General features: G+C 43.0%; 1 protein-coding gene across 1 annotated transcript in view; it reads right to left on the reverse strand.

The window, feature by feature from the left end:
- Positions 1–7,856: 7,856 nt before the first annotated feature.
- Ccn (cellular communication network factor protein Ccn) overlaps positions 7,857–19,905 on the reverse strand; it is a 412,119-nt gene continuing 400,070 nt past the window's right edge. Inside the window, exon 7 of the mRNA XM_075879908.1 lies at positions 7,857–9,645. Coding sequence (XP_075736023.1) covers positions 9,397–9,645 — 249 coding nt within the window. The 3' untranslated portion in view covers positions 7,857–9,396. The remainder of the gene's footprint in view (positions 9,646–19,905) is intronic.

Genomic DNA, 19,905 nt, shown 5'->3' on the forward strand with positions numbered 1-19,905 from the left:
CAAGCAGGATTTCGAACAGGCTACTCAGCAATTGACCACATTCATACTATCAATCAGGTAATAGAGAAATGCTCAGAGTATAACTAACCACTATACATAGCCTTCATAGATTACGAGAAGGCGTTTGATTCCGTTGAAATATCAGCGGTCATGCAGACATTGCGGAATCAGGGCGTAGATGAAGTATATATAAACATTCTGGAAGAAATCTACAGGGGAACAACTGCTACCATTGTGCTTCATAAAGAAAGCAACAGAATACCAATCAAGAAGGGTGTAAGGCAGGAGGACACAATCTCCCCAATGCTATTTACCGCGTGCTTACAGGAGGTTTTCAGAAGCCTAGAATGGGAACAGTTAGGGGTAAGAGTTAATGGAGAATACCTTAGTAACCTGCGCTTCGCCGATGACATTGCATTGCTGAGTAACTCAGGGGACGAATTTCAACTCATGATTACGGAGTTAGACAAGGAGAGCAGAAAGGTGGATCTTAAAATTAATCTGCAGAAAACGAAATTAATGTACAACAACCTCGGAAAGGAGCAGCGCTTCGAGATAGGTAATAGTGCACTTGAAGTTGTAAAAGACTATGTCTACTTAGGGCAGGTAATAACCGCAGAGCCTAACCACGAGATTGAAGTAACTAGAAGAATTACAATGGGGTGGAGTACATTCGGTAAGCACTCTCATGTTATGACAGGTAGATTACCACTATCCCTCAAGAGGAAGGTATATAACAGCTGTATCTTGCCGGTACTTAGCTACGGAGCAGAAACCTGGAGACTTACAAACAGGGTTCAGAATAAATTGAGGACGACGCAGCGAGTAATGGAAAGAAAAATGGTAGGTGTAACCTTAAGAGACAAGAAGAGAGCAGAGTGGATTAGAGAACAAACAGGGGTTAAGGATATCATAGCTGAAATCAAGAAGTAGAAATGGACATGGGCAGGGCATGTAGCGCGTAGACAGGATAACCGCTGGTCATTAAGGGTAACTGACTGGATTCTCAGAGAAGGGAAGCGGGTTAGGGGGAGACAGAAAATCAGGTGGGCAGACGAGATTAAGAAGTTTGCGGGTATAAATTGGCAGCAGCAAGCACAGGACCGGGTTAACTGGCGGAACATGCGAGAGGCCTTTGTCCTGCAGTGGACTTAGTCAGGCTGATGATGATGATGACATCATAATGAGGTTCTGGTTGTTCGGAGTACTTTTAAATGCTTAGTCGAATGTTGTGTATGTCTTACATGCAGAATGCTGAAAGGATAGCACACTACGTCTTTTACGATGGACTGTGCGATGACGATGCAGTGCACTCTTCGTCACAACATCAAAGCAGCTCTTCCGGGCTTACGACCTCACTCAAAGAGTTGCAGGAATAGTGGAAGCTACTCAAAGGGTTCACTAAATATCTTGTACATTTTACGAACGTTCGTCTGATGGGAACGGCTTCATCTCAAACTTTGTGACCTATATACTTTTTTTTCAATATGAGTATCAGTTTGCCATAAGATTAACAGCAGTGTGTGTAGAAAACTATGTACAGATTTATAATGTTAACAGAATTGTATGCTAAAGTGAATACAGCCTAGATATCTAACCTAAAAGGTTAATTAACTATGGGGTCATTCCACGCCAAACATCCCAGCTATTTTAGCGTCCATCTCAAATGTATTTGAAAAAAATTGGGCTGATTTACTGCATTAAAAACAGTGAAACGGTAGGATATTTCCAAGTGAAAAAACTTTTGGTCACGCCGTTGCGTTCTGAATGTACCGGAATTTCAATTCAGGGTTGTTTGTGGAAATTATTTTAAAAGTACTGCTCTTTGTTTCTTTACCAAACTTTGTGTACATGTAGGGTGAAGGTTCTCGTGTAAAGTGTTCGAAGCTCAGTAATATTAGTGTGATTTCACTGGCACATGCACCTCCAAGACTTTAACAAAGTGCTTGATGGGGCTGGTTGGTGCTGCAGGGTAGACGAAGAAAGGGCTTAAAGTGCAAACGACAAGAGGGGATACAAGAGACGAGAACAGAGCGCTGAACTAACAACCAAAGTTAATTGCAAACCAACAACAATATATATAAAACAGAATCTACGCATAACCACGCAACATAAGCTGAATTGCACATACATGCGCCAATGGCGTACCTTATCAAAAACCAGTCATATCAGTGGACCCCAGATAACGAATTTCACAGCCGTGAAGAAAAATAAAGGGTACGCTAACACAGGAAGCATCAAGATTTTGAATGTGGATGGGTTCACGAGAGTCCTTTCGTAAAGCATTGAAAGACTCTGACTTCAGTAATCTCGTGATCGCGCCAATTTTTATATCACCCTATAATCAAACACTTGTCAAGAATGGGCGGACAACGAGGCTTATCACAATGGTCCACCAAGTGGCCGGGAAGGGAGCCTTTTAAAGAGTTAGCGTGCTCTCTGATTCGATCATTCATTTATCACCCTGTTTGGCCACTGTAACCGAGCCCACAAGTAAATAAAATGTTGTAGAGAATCGCTAAAACACAATCAACATGGCACGTAGCGTGTTCCTTAGTGTATGCTTCTGTCTTAAGTCCTTCGCTGTTCACCCTGCGACATAGCCCAGCGAGCTTGTCACGTGCGCAGAACAGATCTCTTACTTCTGTTTTGCCAGTGACTCTCTTTAGCCAATGCGAAACTGCACGTACGTAGGGAATAACAGCCTTGCTAGATTGAGGCTTGTTGAGTTAGCTGCTGCTTTGTCTCTTATCAGGCACTATTAGTGACGTGAAGAGAGTCTATGTCCCCCTTGCCTCCCAGCTGTACCAAATACCTGACCTCCACCATATTTTTTATGCAGACGACATCACTCTCTGGTGTACGTCTGGGTGTGCCGGCCACGTGCAGGATACTTTGCAACGTGGCCTGGAACTTATCGCTTCGTTTCTGGCTACTGCTGGCCTGTCTCCTGCACCGGAGAAATGTGAACTACCTCTGCTAAACTGTGCAGCTGCGCTCCTGTGGAGCTGCGCTTGCTACGACACACAGCGATGCCAGCTCCGGATAGTTTTGAATCGACTTGACCCCGGACCATTTTGTGTGCAGAAGATACTAGGACCTTGGCCATCTGCCTCAGTTGCGCAGAAAGCAACTAAAGCACTGCTACTTTACCTTAAGTCAACAAACCTGAGCGACCGCCTGTAGACTGTGTGTGCTCCCCGAGTGTGCTCGTGATTGTGTGTACCTTCTCATCTTTCTGCAACCTCTTTTCTCCCCTTTATCCCTTCCCCAGTGCAGGGTAGCAAACCGGATGGGCGTCTGGTTAACCTCCCTGCCTTTCCTTGCATCTTTATCTCTCTCTCTCTCTCTCTCTCTCTCTATTTAGCAAGAAATATATTGAAAGTGCCCCCTCTCGGGTGCTGTTTAAAACTGCTTTTTTTCGCAGTTCTGAGCCGGCTGCACGTCCCAGAGTTGTGTACATAAGCAGCAACGGCATTCATACCTAGAAGAACTCGCTGATGGGATAGTTAGTGCATGTCTGAATTAATTATTAGTCACTTTTCCCGCGAAATGATGACCACACAAACGAAGAAAGCACATGAACCGGATTGTGCTCATTCGCAATTGTTTCTGCCTTTAGGAAACAGGCTGATGCAAACCCACGTTTCTTCAACGCATGTGCAACGTACTCGGGCCGTCTTTTACCCAATCATGCTATAAGGCACATGATCGCCAGATACCGTGCTTCTGACTCATACAGGGTGAGTGAAGAAACGGGGTATCACGAAATTGATACCCTGTTTTTTTGTGTAAGGCCTCCGAAATTTCTCTTGGTATGAATCCACATGAAGTGACATGCACGCTTGAATGGGCACCGTCGTTATTCTTTACCGTAAGAGCGTGTGCCCTCGATCGATCATTTACGCAGCACCCCGTCGTCTGGCTAACATGTCTCTTTACGCACGATAAGGGTATTTTGTAAACCACTTCAGTGGCACACTTCGTGAACGGCCACGCATGCTTATTTTTACAACTTGTCAGCTGCTGAGCATAATTCCCAGTGATTCGCCGGCCCAACTTTGCTTGTTTACTAGGGACGGCGAATTTCAGCAGTATTTCGTGCCGACTCGCCACCTTTTTAAGGTTGTGTGTAACCTTATGAATATATTGTACAAACAGCTGCAAGTGAGCACCCGTCCTGTTCATGTGTTGTCTTCATTTGTGTGGTCGTGGTTTCGTCGTGAAATTGACTATTCAATTCAGGCATTCATATCTAATTACAGCACATATTTAATGTCTGTAGCATAATATTACATGCTATTTTCGTATTCATATTTGCTTGTTCAAGAGTACAACAGCTGCGCTAATAGTGTCAATTGGATACAACTTTTTTTGCACTAAACTGTTCAAAACGCCCAATCAGCGTAAATATTTTCTCAGTATTGTTGATTTTATTAAGAAATATAAAATACAGTAATCACCGTAAGTTTATGCATCACCATCTAATTGATAATCTGTGCAGTTTGCGTCCTGAAATCATTACATTATGAGAACCCTTAGTGGAGGACTCCTGAAAATTCGACCACCTGGGGTTCTTGTGCACCAAAATCTCAGGAAACGGGCCTTCAGCATTTCCGCCTCCATCAAAATTGCAGCCGAGAACCTTAGCCACTAGACCACCATGGCGAGGCTATAAGCATCCAATCTAACACAGATGCGCCAACTGTGATTTTAACTTTTAACTGACTATACGCTACCCTCACGACAAAAGAAAAGCAAAAAGTAGAGTGGTTTAAAAAGAAGTTCTACACCCCTTTCTATGACGTCCATAGCGCTTTTCAAGTCGCTTTTGCCACAGTACGCTTTTGCTCTGCGGAAACGTGTTTTATGAGTTGGAAGTGGGTACTAATACTAGCGGTTACAGGACACAAAGTAAGTTTTCTCTTTATTACTCACGCATGCAGATGCCATACAATAACGAGTAGGAGTATGAGTGCTGGGCATCTTTCAGAGTGATTTATGAGGTGTTTTCGGCCTTAAGAAACAATAAAGGAAATTGTACGCCACTTTTTTTCTTTTCGTCATTCCCTTGAGCTCTTTACGAATCTCTCGAATTTCTGGCTTGCCTGTCAAAGAGTTTGACAAGCTCGGCAAATGATATTGTGAGTTTTAGCATCGCTTGCGCTGTGCGACAGTTCAAGGGACTGCTTTTACTAAAATAGATGTGCTCTTGTGTAGTTTGATTGAATTAGCAGATGGTAAATAATTTCTGCATATGTTTTCCTTTTGTGTGATTCAGTCTAATTTGTTGTACTACTGTAAATTTGGAGCCCCACCGCGGTGGTCTAGTGGCTAAGATACTCGGCTGCTGACGCGCAGGTTGTGGGATTGAATCCCGGCTTTAGCAGCTGCATTTCCATTGGAGGCGAAAACGTTGCGCGCCCGTGTACTCAGATTTGGGTGCATGGTAAAGAACCCCAGGTGGTCGAAATTTCCAGAGCCCTAGGAAATTTCCGACATCTTTCATAATGATACGGTTGTTTCGGGACGTTAAACACCCCACATATCATCCAATACTGTAAATTTAGAATTTCAGGCTAAAATTGCTACGTTTGTTTTTCCTGTAACACGCGCCAAATTTAAATTTTTTTTTCTGGAAAAGCAAGATATGATGCTCCAAGTTATTGCTCCAGGTCTTATCTTGGTTGTTCCACCTTTGCTAGCTGTGAGTGGTTACACTTGCACCTCCGTTTCATGTTCTTTGATATTGCATTGTTCCAAGGCGACTTGTTATATGTGATGCGCTTCATATTTTACATCTTTATATCAAGTATTCTGCATGGTAAGTATGTAGCGTCACTGTTAAGCCATTGTAATTTGCCTATTGTTTTCATTTTTGTATAATTGTTTCTCTAGAATTCGGATTGTCTGAACGCACAAGGGTTATTGGGAAACGAAAATGCCATTTTAAGACTGCTTTCTCATCATATTCATTAAATACCACTAGCCTTGCATGTTATGCATAAGGCATGTCACAACTCATGCAAACTGTGGCGTGTCATTGTAGCAATTGCAGTGTGCTTTGATATAATATTTCAGTATATGAGAAAGAAGGCATGCTGCATTGCACTCTTCCTGCTGTTAGTATGCTTCACTGCACTTTACTTTGGTGTTGTATTGAAGCAGGTTTAAATTAGTTCTTCATTTTTAGTGCAAATAAAGGCTCTTTCTTCTGTCGTACTTTTATACGCTTGCCTTGGTCGTTAGAGCTTCATGCCATACCATTGACGTCTGATTTTCTATCTTATTTTGTAGCAAGTGGAATCCTGCTCTGCACACTTGAAAAGGTTTTTCGTAAAGCTTCAATTTGTGTCTGAATCCTGTATGTGCTCTGTGTCTAATAAAATTAAGCTTGATTTCATTTAGCACTAAGGAATGATTTTGTGAACGTTGTGTTATAGCTCATTTTGAGTGATGCCTTCACAATTAGCTAGGAGTACATGTTATATGTGCGAGCCTTATATATATATATGTGCGAGCCTTGCTTCATATATGCACCATAAAAGCAGTGCCAGGGCCAGATTTTCACACTATGGGAGGAGCCACTACATTAGGACATCTTCGCCTGAAAGGGCTAGCTAAAGAGTAAGCTCTCTTGTGCTTCCAGGGGGAGGGGGGGGCTTACTAGTAGGTGGTGACACTCGAATTATAATATTTTTCGCCTGTGTGTTGGGACATAGTTCTGCATAAAAAACCCCACACCATTTTAGATCTTTCAGTGAATTACACCCCTACGTTACTTCTGTTGTTTAAGAGTGTTACGACGTAATAGATGGATTACAGCTTTACGCCCTTGAGACTACTTGGGTGTACATTCGCTTTAACACCCTCACTCTCTTAAGGCCACATGGGTGTACATTTGCTTTTACACCCCAAAGAAATGTTCGTGCCCTTGGGTGGAAATTAGAAAATACACCCATCCTATAGATGTAGTCCTGCTTGTTACATCCATTTCATGGGGTGTAGGGTTGTGAGTTATAGTCAATATATTACACCTATATGTGTGTCATTTGGTTTACAGTGCAGTAGCTCTCGTCTTCATTGTAGAGAAAAACAGTTTTCTCGCTTCCTTTTTATGCGTTACTTTTTTTAAATTTCGCAGATCCTGCACGCAAAACTGTGATATGATTCTCCGTAGAAGGGGACTCAGGATAATTGTTTACCACCTGAGGTTCGGTACATGCGCCTCATTTTAAGCACATCGGTGTTTTAGCAATTCGCCCAATCAAAATACGGTAGCCGAGGCCACAGTTTCCACCCACCCCCTCACTCTAGAGTCCATTAGCGTCATAGATACTAAATGACATTGGTGAGTTTGGTTCGTGCTTGAGCGATAATAATAACAGCAATGCTCAGTCTACAACATATTACAAGTGTTACTTATACTATATACTAATCACTGTGCTCTTTCGATCACCTGAAGTCCTTGCAGCATGCCAGGGAAGAGTCTCGTGATCATTTATTTTTCATCATTCTCCTTCCTTAAATTTTTCTTTGTTCGTTTTTGTTGTCTATTTTTTTAGTTCAACAAAAAACGGGGTTTCTTGCACAACCTTATGTGCCACGCTTGGTGGCACGGATGATAAAAATACATGAACACATTCACTGAAAAAAAACTTTTTGCGAAATGCACCACTTCGTCACATTTTGCAGCACAAGCCGCAAGTGTGACCGGTACTGTTTGTTGGTTTCAGAACTCCTGAAACCAACAAAGGCCTTACCTGCATACGTTCCAGACGTTGAAACAATAGTTAGATGACAAGCCTACTGGGAGTCCTGGGACAATACTTTCTTATAGTTGCCAAACGAAACAGTGACAAGATATATCATCAATTTTATTGAACCGACGTGCGGCTTCGCGCAATACCAATCAGCTACTATTTTTTTAGTAAAGAAACAACATACCAGTATCCAACTCAACAGCAAAATAACGCACTACCTTAAAATTGAAAGTAACGAGAACGTGTTTTTCACATCGTAACACTGTTACAAAGTTCTCGGTATTTTGTTTGCCTTCACCACGCAGCATAGTAACGTCAACTGGTGAAACGGAAAACTGATGCTTCGATATCATTTTCAGCATTACTTCTTTCGCTGAAATGTGGTGTGTTATACTAATGCGCACTTTCGTAAAGTCGAAACTATTGTGGTAGGCGTAAATTCTTCCAAGCATTTGCCAGGCTATCCATCTTGTACATGGCAAACTTTATAGCAATGGCACATACAGGGCAACATGACGTATTCACGTATTTGAGACCACCACGCTTTTTGTTTGCGATAAAATTCGTACTTTGCCACTCAAACAGCCACTTGAGGAACAGCCAATGGTAGAAGATAGGCTGTGAATTCCTAATGCGCGCAAAACAGACTGCTTTTACCTCTATCTTTCCACACCCACATTCAAGGATTTCGAACAGTATTGAAATAAGTACACTAGCTTTCAACTCGTGCCAAAAATATTATGTTAAAAGAGCCGTTCGTCTCAAGAGTTGGAGTTTGAGTGTTGCAGGGTCAACCTCATGACCGGCAAAGAAATGCTCTGGCACACTCTCACACTGCAGGAGTTTCAATTATGCGCGACTCACCATGAAGAGCTGTTGACTATGTGAATGCGTTCCTTCAAAGGATCTGTCATTCGTTGCTACTTGACAGGTGTCGCAGCACACGCATTATATTGCCGGTAGCGCGGAAAATAAAACGCGCAATATTTCTGTCACTATACTTTTTCTTTGTTTAAGCGCATACCACAACTTCCACTCGCGTGCTTCGTCACACTTGGAGCAGTGTGCATATGGTGGGACGCTTTCGCAAGTTGACCAGTTTGCGTGAACCGCCAGTGGTATCGTTCCATACGTTTACTACATTCACACATGCACGAAACACTCTTGTATTGCGTGGTCCCCTGAAACTTTTCACGGGGAGTCGAAAAAGTAGCTGAGGGGCAGTGCGTCTGCGATGACGGCAAAAAAAAACAAATGTGCCAACGAACACTCTCCGTCCTAAAGTTCGGTATAAGAGTTGTTGGCCACACTGCTGATCACTGTTCTGACAACAGTTGACGACACTAGGTCCTTTGCATGCATCCACGTCGCGTTCACACGAGGAGTCGCCGCCAACCCGGGCGAAGGATAACAAGATACAAGTGCCCCGAAGACGAAGTCGCTTGTCATGAGGAGAGATGTGCGTACAAAACGCGCCGGGGGTGAGGGAGTGGGGGGGACACCATTACGTGGGCTTCCTTGGAGGCAGTCACCAAAGAGCGGCTTTACTCCTGGCGACACACTGAGGCCAAGCGACACGTACTGGAGGAACAGGTGAGGGAGGTAACGAAGTAAATTGGCGTCAATGCGTTCGCTAGCACTTGGGCTTGCATCGGCAGCGCACGATGGTCATGACGTCCTTGTGGCGCGTCACCCAGTCTCCATCTTCAAAGCAGTGGAATGGCAGCGTGGTGGTCGTCGTGAGCACCGGGAAACAGCACCGGCGTCCCGGGCAGCTGCCGCAGTACTTGGGCGTTTGCGGCGAGACCGAGGTGCAGTTGGCGCCGTCTGTCAGTGGCGCAGCGCACGAGGCCCGGACGGTGGCACGGCATAAGTGGTTCCTCTGCTCGCATCGTGGCCGGCCGATTTCGCAGTAGGGATTGCACCAGAGAAAGCAGAGGGAGCGAGAAAGAAAAAGAAAGCCAGCGAGATGTTATGCAATTGAAAAACGAACGAAAACAATAAGGGCGACATGCTGTGTTAGGAGTGTAACAAGCAGCCTAGAGCTATTCTACGAGTTCTCATACAGACATCAAAGGCAAAGTAACCCTGTCACGTCTGACTTTTTCTTGATGATTTATTTTCGGGAAGCTGCAGCACTAATACAGTTTCTGTAATTGTCCCCGTTTCACAACGTACAATTATCGTTAGACCAGAACGGTACTCACCGTGACAACAGGGTTTTTCGGGTCTTTAAACCCGCCATGGCAGCTTGACACGTAGGTTCACTCATTGCTAAAGGTGCTTGAATACAATTTTACAGGCAATCATTGAATGGTTTCATTACAAGAGTTTATTTCTTCACGAACCGACTGCTGCAAGAATTTGTAGAATCCAACCAAATACGAACTGAGCTACAGGACTATGTCGCACACTTTAGGTGACCTGTCTCTCCTTTCATTTACTCATTGCTCTAGCTGGAAAGAAGGGATTAGGGCTGGGTTGAGAAAGGGGCAACAAGATTGATATTTTTGCCAGCATGCATCATAGTCTTGTGCACACGTTCCTGTCTATCTCTTTTTTTTTTCTCCAAACGCGCGGTTTACTTACACTGGGATTGCGGGCACGTGGAGGCATCCCGCGGTGACCGGGGTAACCATGCATTTCCCGACGAATAAGGCAATGACAGTGGACGGTGGGGTTATGGTGCTGTGATTTGAATTTATAGATTCATTTTTTGGGAGTATAGCTAGTGAATTTTAGCTGATTTTAAGAAATAATTGTGCATTTCACATGCTGCGCAATGCTGTTTGACTCGCGTGTTCTCAAGAGTCTAGACTGCCGACCGGCGGCGCTCTCGGACCAAGATGAAAAAGTGCTGCAGGGCCCTATCGAAGTGAACTTCGGCAATATTGCGGTATCTGCCGATTTCAATAAAACTTTCGACATATGATTTTTTTTCGGGAACCCTAGTTATATGGGCTAAACTCTTCAACCGTAAGTCATTTAGTTATTTAGAAAGCGAGTTTAAAAAAACAGAGAAGCTGATTCTGTAATGACGCTTGTAACGTGGCCCACCATGTCTACGTGACGTACAGCCTACTCTTTTTAAACATCGCCTCGCTCAGCAGACGGGTGCAGCGCACACCTTCGTTAACGACACGACTGCGACTCGAGCAAGTTTTTTTTTCGGTTTTGTTTGCGGCATAGCGAGTTATTCATCTTTCACATCGTGTCTTCGAGTAAGCACGCACAACTTTGAGTCACGAGGAGTTATATGTGGGACTGGTTATTTACTCTACATGCCAGTGCCTCGAAATTGAAAGACGATACTTCCGCGCTCCGATGGTAACTGCAATGATAGCTGAACTCGTCACATGTAACTTCAGACGGGCTAGTACAGCTTGAGTCTACGTCAGATGACATCGTCGGCTTCCACTTCGCACAATAGAGAAGCATATGTGCTATATATACACCCTGGCCAACCGTGGAGGCATGCAGCGTGTTTCGTGACCTCATCGTATAAACATAACAAAACTGCTCTCTGCTTTGGTATGAATTTTGGCTTACCATTTATTACTAATTTAAAACTATTGACGAGTCTTTCAGCAAAATGAACAAACCTACCTGTCACAGAACTCTTAATACTATTAGACAACAGCATTATTTCAATATGCTGGAAAATGCACTGGAGTTACTCTATAAGTTCTAGTGCATGGGTTTCATTGCCGGCCACGGCGGCCCCATTACAATGAAAGGAGGGTGGCCATATTCAAAGAGCATCTGTGTACTTATAATTAGGTGCACCCAGAACAATCGTACGTGGCTGAAGTTATTGCGCCATAGTCCCCAACAACAAGATGTCTCCCGATCATACAATTTTAGACGCGCAGGGACACAGTAATACCTAGTTTACCTTGATCGTTTTTTTTATTTTAATTAGGCTCTTCTATAACTGTCTGCGCAAGCGAGCAATAACCCTGGAGATGTTTCAACAAGTTTTATTGTTTATGCTTCGTGTTTCGATTCGCATGGTAATGCATGGCAGTTAGGAAAAAAAAGCTCTTTTTAACAGTTAAGAAACTATGAATTAAAACTATTTTGTAATTGCATCTTCCTAATATATATTATTCGTAGACGTTCTCTGGATTTTATCCTTGTGTAGGTCGTTGATGTCGCTAAAAAATAATTCGTTAGTTTTAACTCCCCTTTGTATGTCTTGCGAAAAATATCAACCCTGTGGCCATTTAGCGATAACAAGTTCTAAATCTCTCACTACACCATCATTCATAGCGGAGACGATGAAAGTGCAAGCCCTTTTCTCAATGTTTATTTGTTTTTCACCCATGCGTTAAAGGAAGCAACGTTTATTGATTGACACTAACGTCACATCGATCATTTCGAAAGGTCGTTTACAGCCGCTCAGCAGCCGCTATCTTTGCTAAAGTGTAGGCACCGCTAAAAACGTTCCTTTATCTGTTGTTTTCAGAATGAAGCCATCAATTTACTTCTTAAGTGTCCAATGTATTGAGTCATGTACTCACGACGGAGGCGCTGAATTTCACAAGAATATGCATGTACATGGCAAATTAGGTGATTTAGGCATAGTATTTGCACTCGTCTGTCTTGGTTGGTTATACGCTTGCAGCTTATAGTAAGTCTAATTTTTAAGTAGAGCTCGTGACTGAAATTTCTTGACATCATGCTATGCTTTATAATGTTAATCAAGAAAATTCAAAGTTTTACCGTTTGCGCCAGTGCCGCAAATGAATTTATTTTGTTTGTTCCTATGCAGCTTCAGATTTTTAATACGCACAAACCTCAGTTGTTCCCAAGTGAAACAAGTTACGCGCCTCACATATATTTCTTCGTAATGCTCTGCAACAGGCCTGAAAGTATTAGTTGCACTTCATTTCAGTATCACTTTATTACCCACTCATAGTATTTGCATAAGTTCAGTAATATTATGAAGACGACAGCTTTATTTCTGGTGAAAGGAAAAACTCGGCGTAGTTGGTGTTAACGTGGCGCAGTAAGAAAGCTCAGTAATGAATGCATCACGATAAGTCATGTGATGTTCTCGCTATTGATATAAGTGAATTGGGGTGCGTCCATATAAGCGCAGACTGGTCGTGGCGTATACATGAAAAATACCATGAGTCACACAAGCTCCACGCATCTGCGCACTTCCCCGTGACGGACACAGCGGACGTAGACGGACAAGTCTCAGCCCATAAGCAGGTCACCCCTAGAAGTGTTTGAGAGCCCTTTTAAGGCGTTCAAGAATACCAATGCCACGGGCTTCAGCGCGTCAATCTATGATGTTGATGATAACAGTGCAGCAATACGTTGTCCTCTGGGATTTCTTTACGAAAGCCTCGAGAAATTTCATGCGCAGTTATACCGAGCAGTCAAGCACGACAAAAATTTGTCTGGTCAGGTAACTCAATTATACCGACTTTTAAACACCGCTCGATATGCATCAACAAATGATCTACGTGCTTTAAATTCCCCCGCGATGTTACCTGTCAGCGTTTAATGCTTTTCGGCGTTTTCGCGTTCTGAAAAGCACACCCTAGCTAAATAGCACTATGTTTCTAAACGGGCTACGACATCAATGATACAGCTAGTGCTGGCATGAAATATAAGGCGACAGATGTGTAATTTGTTATTTTCGGGCACTTACTCTAAAACACCTTTACCTTGGAATTGCTAGCAACGATATAGGAATTTCAACAAATCCTAACCTTGAACATGCTTTTGCAGGCCTTGACTTTGAAGAAGGCACTACGAAGTGACGGTTCTTCTGCATAGTTTGTGACGCTCAGAAAGAATATTGTAAAATGACAGTAAATAGGCGATGCTCTCGAAGGTAAACAATAGTGTTGACGCTGAATGCATCAGTCACTTGAATGCTAAGTGAATATTGTATTTCAGGGAGAGAAGAAAAGCTATATCTGGGTGAAAAATGTTTCTTCGTATAAAACAGTCTTAAAGAAGAATGAGCCTGTCGACGTCATATTGAGAACGTGCTTAGCGTCAGGACACTTGCAGCTTCTATACGGCGTGAAACAATCGTTCTAAATATGTCTGCTGTCTAGGCCAACCACGCACGCAAAGAGTTACAAATAAGGTATTTCCAACTTTGTGCCCTGGTGAAGCTAATATTGAGTTTGATTATGTATGTGCTGCGTGTTATTTAACAGGTCCTACACTTGCGCGAATAGTAATTAAGAAGCATAATACTGGGTTAATATCTTTGTGATATCTGCTTATTCTGCTGTATACTTGAATGTCCCACGCAAGGAAGTTTCGTTGAATATCATAGTAAATGGATTATGCCCCTCAGCGCATCTTATTATAGAAGAACTTCTTGTTGGGCGAGCTGATGCATACCTGTTGTGTGAAGTGTTGTCAATTTTACCAGACGAATACAGTAGACAGATAAACGGAATTGTACTCTTTCCGTGTACTCCGTGCTTCTGTTGTGTTATTCCGATTGAATGCCCAACAAATATCATCTGAGTTCACTCTATTTCGAGCAAAGCAAATGTTTATCTCTTGACAAAAACTCTTTATAAACACTCGCAATCTGATCTCTTGATAAATACTCGCAATATGAAAGAACGAGGCACGTTCTCTTAAGCATTCGCCTCGGGTAGCTCGAGGGCGAAAGCCACCTTCTCTTTCTTCTCAGTCGATTGTATTCACTCTTTTTCTGCTCTCGAGAGCCAGACGAAGTTTTCGTTTGCCTCTTCAATCGGAAGCATTCCAAGCTTCGGCTCCTTACGGCGTTTTGTGCTGCTTCCATGATCCGCCCACCTTTGACGGAGCGACGATGTCATGCGATGACTTCATATTCACGGCACCAATTTTGGAGACGTCCTCATTACGTCTTATGATAGTGGCCCATCACAAGGCCACATGACAAGGTCCCCTGAGTTTTTGCTATACTTTGTGAGGCCTTACACTTTCCAGTCCTTACGCGCAAGCAAAATACCGCAACCTGGAGCGCTAGCACCAATAGACACAGAAGCAATCGCCTAAAACAGGTAAACACACACACACACACACACACAGAAATATATTTATATATATATATATATATATATTTAGTTTTCTCTTACTCTCGCAAACATATTTTAAGGCGACAGGGACGTGACAGCAACGAAGTTTGAACGTCTATGTTAGTATAACGCAGCCCCTGACAAAGGGAGGATCCCTCCCGAAACTGTTGGGAAATAAATATATTTATCGTTGTTGACAACGCTCCCGTTGTGCCATATCCCATACCTTCACGAAGACTAACTGACCCATTGAATTATTACTCCCACTAAATATGTATATAAATTTATATATATATATATATATATATATATATATATATATATATATATATATATATATATATATATATATATATATATATATATATATAATACTTCATTTATCTATTTATATTGCCACTCGCACTGCATATTTTCGCTTTTGTTTCGTCCACAAAGCCTGTCAGGAATGCTCAGTGCAAACTTTACCTCAATGTTCGAGCAGCTTCCCGATTAGTGGTGCAGATCGTTTTGTTGAAATGGTGCGCTTCTTGGACCGTTACTAACTGCAACCGTTACTAACTTTTTACTATCTGTTTGCTACTTACGTCGAAACACAATTAGTAACTAGAAATAAATAGGTAGTAACTGGAGCTATCATATACCATTACAACCTCTTTGCTACACGGCCGTTAAATATCGAATGTACAATAGTAGTTAATACTTATTGTATTATTTTTACGCGATTATCTCGACATACTTTCATTATTCGGAAAAATGGCGTAGAAAGTATTCATGGCTAGGGTAGTAAATGTACTACCCTCACCCTTACTAACTTCAGTTACTTAGAAGGGTTGTAACATATGTGGCAAACCATTAGCACCTCGAAGTTAGCAATACTACAAGCCTCTTTTTAAAGAGTCTAAGAATATACAGCACTGGCAGCCGCACCATGTAGGCGCATTGCCATCATTCGGTGCAACCGCCAATAATAACATCAGCTGGTAATCGCCCATGGTGAGCAATCGCAGCCGCTGCAATACAGTATATTACTCGCCAACCACCATGGCGATTCGCTTCCAGCGCGTCTCAGTCGCCGTTTTTTTTTTTTTTCATCGCACCATTGCCAGGTCTGCTTTTGCGGCAGTTGCGTTGGTTTTTCTCTTCGCTGGCTCGCGTGCTCCGACGTATCAATCGAAATGCTACCTCCGCATTCCCGCACTCAATCCCCGCTGGAGCCATTACGCTGCATGGCATCACCGTTTTGCTGCTCGCAGACGCGCACACTTGGATATCGCTTTACGCGAAAGACGGGCCGACGCGGACGGAACCGATAGTATAGAACCGTCGTACAGGAGCCTACTTCTCTTGTTTATGTGGTTCTGTTCGTGACGCTCCTGGGAAATAAAAGCGGCCGCCTACAGCTGCAAAACGACTATATGCACTTATCTTCCTTTCATGTGTTCACGCGTTTTATATTGTGTTTTGATTTTTACATCTAGAACAGACTACTGTGGCGTCTTAACGCCACAGTAGTCTACAGGAACTACAGGAGCGTTGTGAAGGGTTGAAAGAGCTGTTGCGCCTCTTGCCGACAACCGAGCTTAGAAACAGACTTTTAGTCAGGTCGTATTCCCCTTTTTTTGTAGCATTCTCTTTCATTTTTTTATTTAATTTCCCCGGTTCCCTATTTTCAGGTGTTCAGAGAACCAATTCACCTTCCCTTCTTTTTGTTTTTTTTATTCTGCTTTCATTTTTTCCTCCTCCTCCGTTTGCTGTCATAAACTCGTGCAGCCATGCGGCTGCCCATGGATGCTTCTTGAAAGTGCAGCTGGCAGAAACTCCGTTTTGCCGAGTTCTCACGCACGCATAAAAGAGAAATAAACAGCTACTACGGACGCGTGCATGTCTTCGAGCACCCAGACGTAAACTACCAGCTGCAGTATTCTTTTATTAAATGATTATTCTTACTTAAAAAAGGAAATAGGGCCCTTCATCTGCCCAAACAGCGACTTCATTGTGAGTGACGAAGAACTGGGAGACGCACTCCATGTTTATGATTGATCACCCTTTATTTTTCTTCATTGCACACCTAGCTAAATTTCAACAGACCTGTATTTTCGCACTTCTGTGCATGAAATCAGCCACTGTAGCTTGAGGATTGAACCCATGACATCGAGCTCTGCATCACCGTCACAGCCATTAAGCTGCAACGGCAAGTTTCATAGTCTTGTTATATCCGCGTGGATATCCGTGTGTGTGTGTGTGTGTGTGTGTGTGTGTGTGTGTGTGTGTGTGTGTGTGTGTGTGTGTGTGTGTGTGTGTGTGTGTGTGTGTGTGTGTGTGTGTGTTAGATGATAAATAATTTGCAACAGTAATTCTCCCACAGAATCGCTGGTGTCGTTTTCGCATGCGAACTCCACGTCGAGGCGGAAGTATCTTGTCGCAGCCAACATGACATTTAAACAGATAATTGAGAAGACTATGTTATTTAACGTTACACGTATTCATTATAAAGCAGTTGTAAAGTTGTATTCCATGACAACTAATGACGTGCCCACTTTTTTTAGAAATTATAAAGGTTGCACGCAAAGCTGCGATATTCATAATAGCATTCTGGCGGAGATACCAAAACTGATTGCGCCTAACGTACACGAAACGCGACCATACTATCACGCCAGCACGGAATTTCTCGTGAAAAGGCTGACCTTTAAATCGAATAAGGACAACAGGATTTCACCGTATATCGATTTTGCGAAAAAGAATCGATCGTCTTTTTTCCCTGCCCCTCCTCCCCACTCTCTTTTTGTACCCCTCAATAGGCGCCGTTTCTTTGTATAATTAATGCACCAAGCAACCTCAAGCTAGTACACTGTATCGACAGCATAATTTATTGAAGGGTGCTTTATAAAACTAGTTGACAATGCATTCGGCTCAGTTTAACTGCCAAACCAAACTTTTCGACGAGTCATAGATTTTTGTTCGTCATCAATTAGTAAGCAGAGATTGTTTGCGTTCGAACTGTTCTATTCGTTAGGTAGAGTAGATTCTGGCGCTTTCGACCAGGGTAATGGGTACCGCACATGTTCCATTATTTCTGACTCGTATTGCTCCAGCCTCATTGCTGCCAATTTTGCTGCTAGGTAGATGTGTGGGGTAGCCAGAACTCAAGCTGTAAGAAGCCAAAATAGACACGTAATTTCATTTTATAGCAAAAATTGGAGCGAAGTTGAAAAGAAATGGTAGTATGAATAATGTTTTCATTATTTCACAAGAAATACTACCAATTTGAATTAGAGAGATCACGAAAATGACTGCACAGTTTTTTTTTCTAGCTTGATCGTCAAACCACAAATATACAGCCAATAAAATAATACATTATACTTGATATCTGCACCATGTATATAGCTTATGTACAATAGATAAAGTTCTGGCTAGATACAGGGTAATTCTGCAGCATTCCAGCCAACCATTCAGTATGAAAATTTAACGATGAAACAGTTTTTTTTTTTTTGATCAGCGGATTGAATTTGATTTGTAGAACTTCCATTATACCAGTCCAGCTGCTCCTAGTGAAAGCTGGTTAAAATGAACTGTCCAGCTTATTTTGTCGTGAATCTCAGTTTTTGTGAACTTCACCCAAGAACACTCGCTTCGTGTCAGAATTAGGAACTTGCGCTTAGTATCAGCATGAACGGTGAGCAGCGTGAGAAGCGTGCTTGCCAACGTGCAACGTGCGATGTAGCGAAGTTACCTTCGCTACATCGCATTGGCTAGCGCACAGTTAGAATCACTGTAGGGTGCCTCTATGCACTTGTGCTTGCTTGTTGGGGGAGGACGTTTGCGCACACTGGCATATATGGCTGAACAGCTTGGAAGTAGCGTGTTTACCGACAAGTAATAGAAAAACTGGCTACTTATGCACCGAAATAAAAGTTCAATGTATCCAGACAGTAGCCATGGCACAAACCTGAAATATTTATTGCCATATGGGATCGTAAAATAGCTAACTTCGCACAGTCGATCGCCAAGCCTGATTACAGCTTTTTGGGACCACTGCAGCCACTTTCAGAGAACAAGATGCTGGGACCTTGGCCCATGGCTTCATGCATGCATAAAACCAACCACCAAAGTCCGATAGACCTTGGTCACGAAATCGCAGAACACCCCGCAGGTGTGCGAAGCACTATGGAAGAAGCTTGTATATGCCTAGCGAGCCGGCTGTCCATGACTGTTCTATCGTTCTCTGCTCCTCGCATGCTGCGGGAAACAAACAAAAGAATAAAAAAAGGACGTGTTGCCTTTTATACACTTAAGAACTTCTTGAGGGCCTGCTTGGTGCATACTGAGGGGAATTACTTAGCGCAAGAAGGAAAAAAAACTAGGCACTAAAGAAAGACACACAACAGAAAAGCATTTGTTACCTGTGCGTCTCTCCTCAGTTCTGCGTCTTTTTTTCGCGCTATATAATTTTGATTGATTGATTTGTGGGGTTTAACGTCCCAAAACCACGATATGATTATGAGAGACGCCGTAGTGGAGGGCTCCGGAAATTTTGACCACCTGGGGTTCTTTAACGTGCACCCAAATCTGAGCACACGGGCCTACAACATTTCCGCCTCCATCGGAAATGCAGCCGCCGCAGCCGGGATTTTTGCAGCCGCCGCAGCCGCCGAGCCGGGAATTTTGTTCCTATTAACTGCTAATAAGTCCTCAATAATACATATGTCTTAAAGCACTTGCATAAACTTCTACGCGTGAAATGTGAAAGGAACAATGCAGTCTGTCAGTGTAGATATGTCGCCCCGTCGTGGTACATGGTCTAGTGGCTAAGGTACTCGGCTGCTGACCAGCCGGTCGCGGGAAATAAACCCGGTGGTGACGGCTGCATTTTCGATGGAGGCGAAAATGCTGTAGACCTGTGAGGTCAGATTTGGGTGCATGTTAAAGAACCCCAGCTGTTGGAAATTTCCGGAGCCCTCCGCGACGGCGTCTCTCATAATCTAACCGTGGTTTTGGGACGTTAAACCACACATATCCAAACTCAATCAGCTAATGTATGTCAGAGCGAGCATTTATTCGGTATGCAAGTTTTAGCGTGCGGATACGTGTAGTCA

This window comes from Rhipicephalus microplus, chromosome X (genome assembly GCF_043290135.1).
Source record: "Rhipicephalus microplus isolate Deutch F79 chromosome X, USDA_Rmic, whole genome shotgun sequence".
Classification (NCBI taxonomy): Eukaryota; Metazoa; Arthropoda; class Arachnida; order Ixodida; family Ixodidae; genus Rhipicephalus; species Rhipicephalus microplus.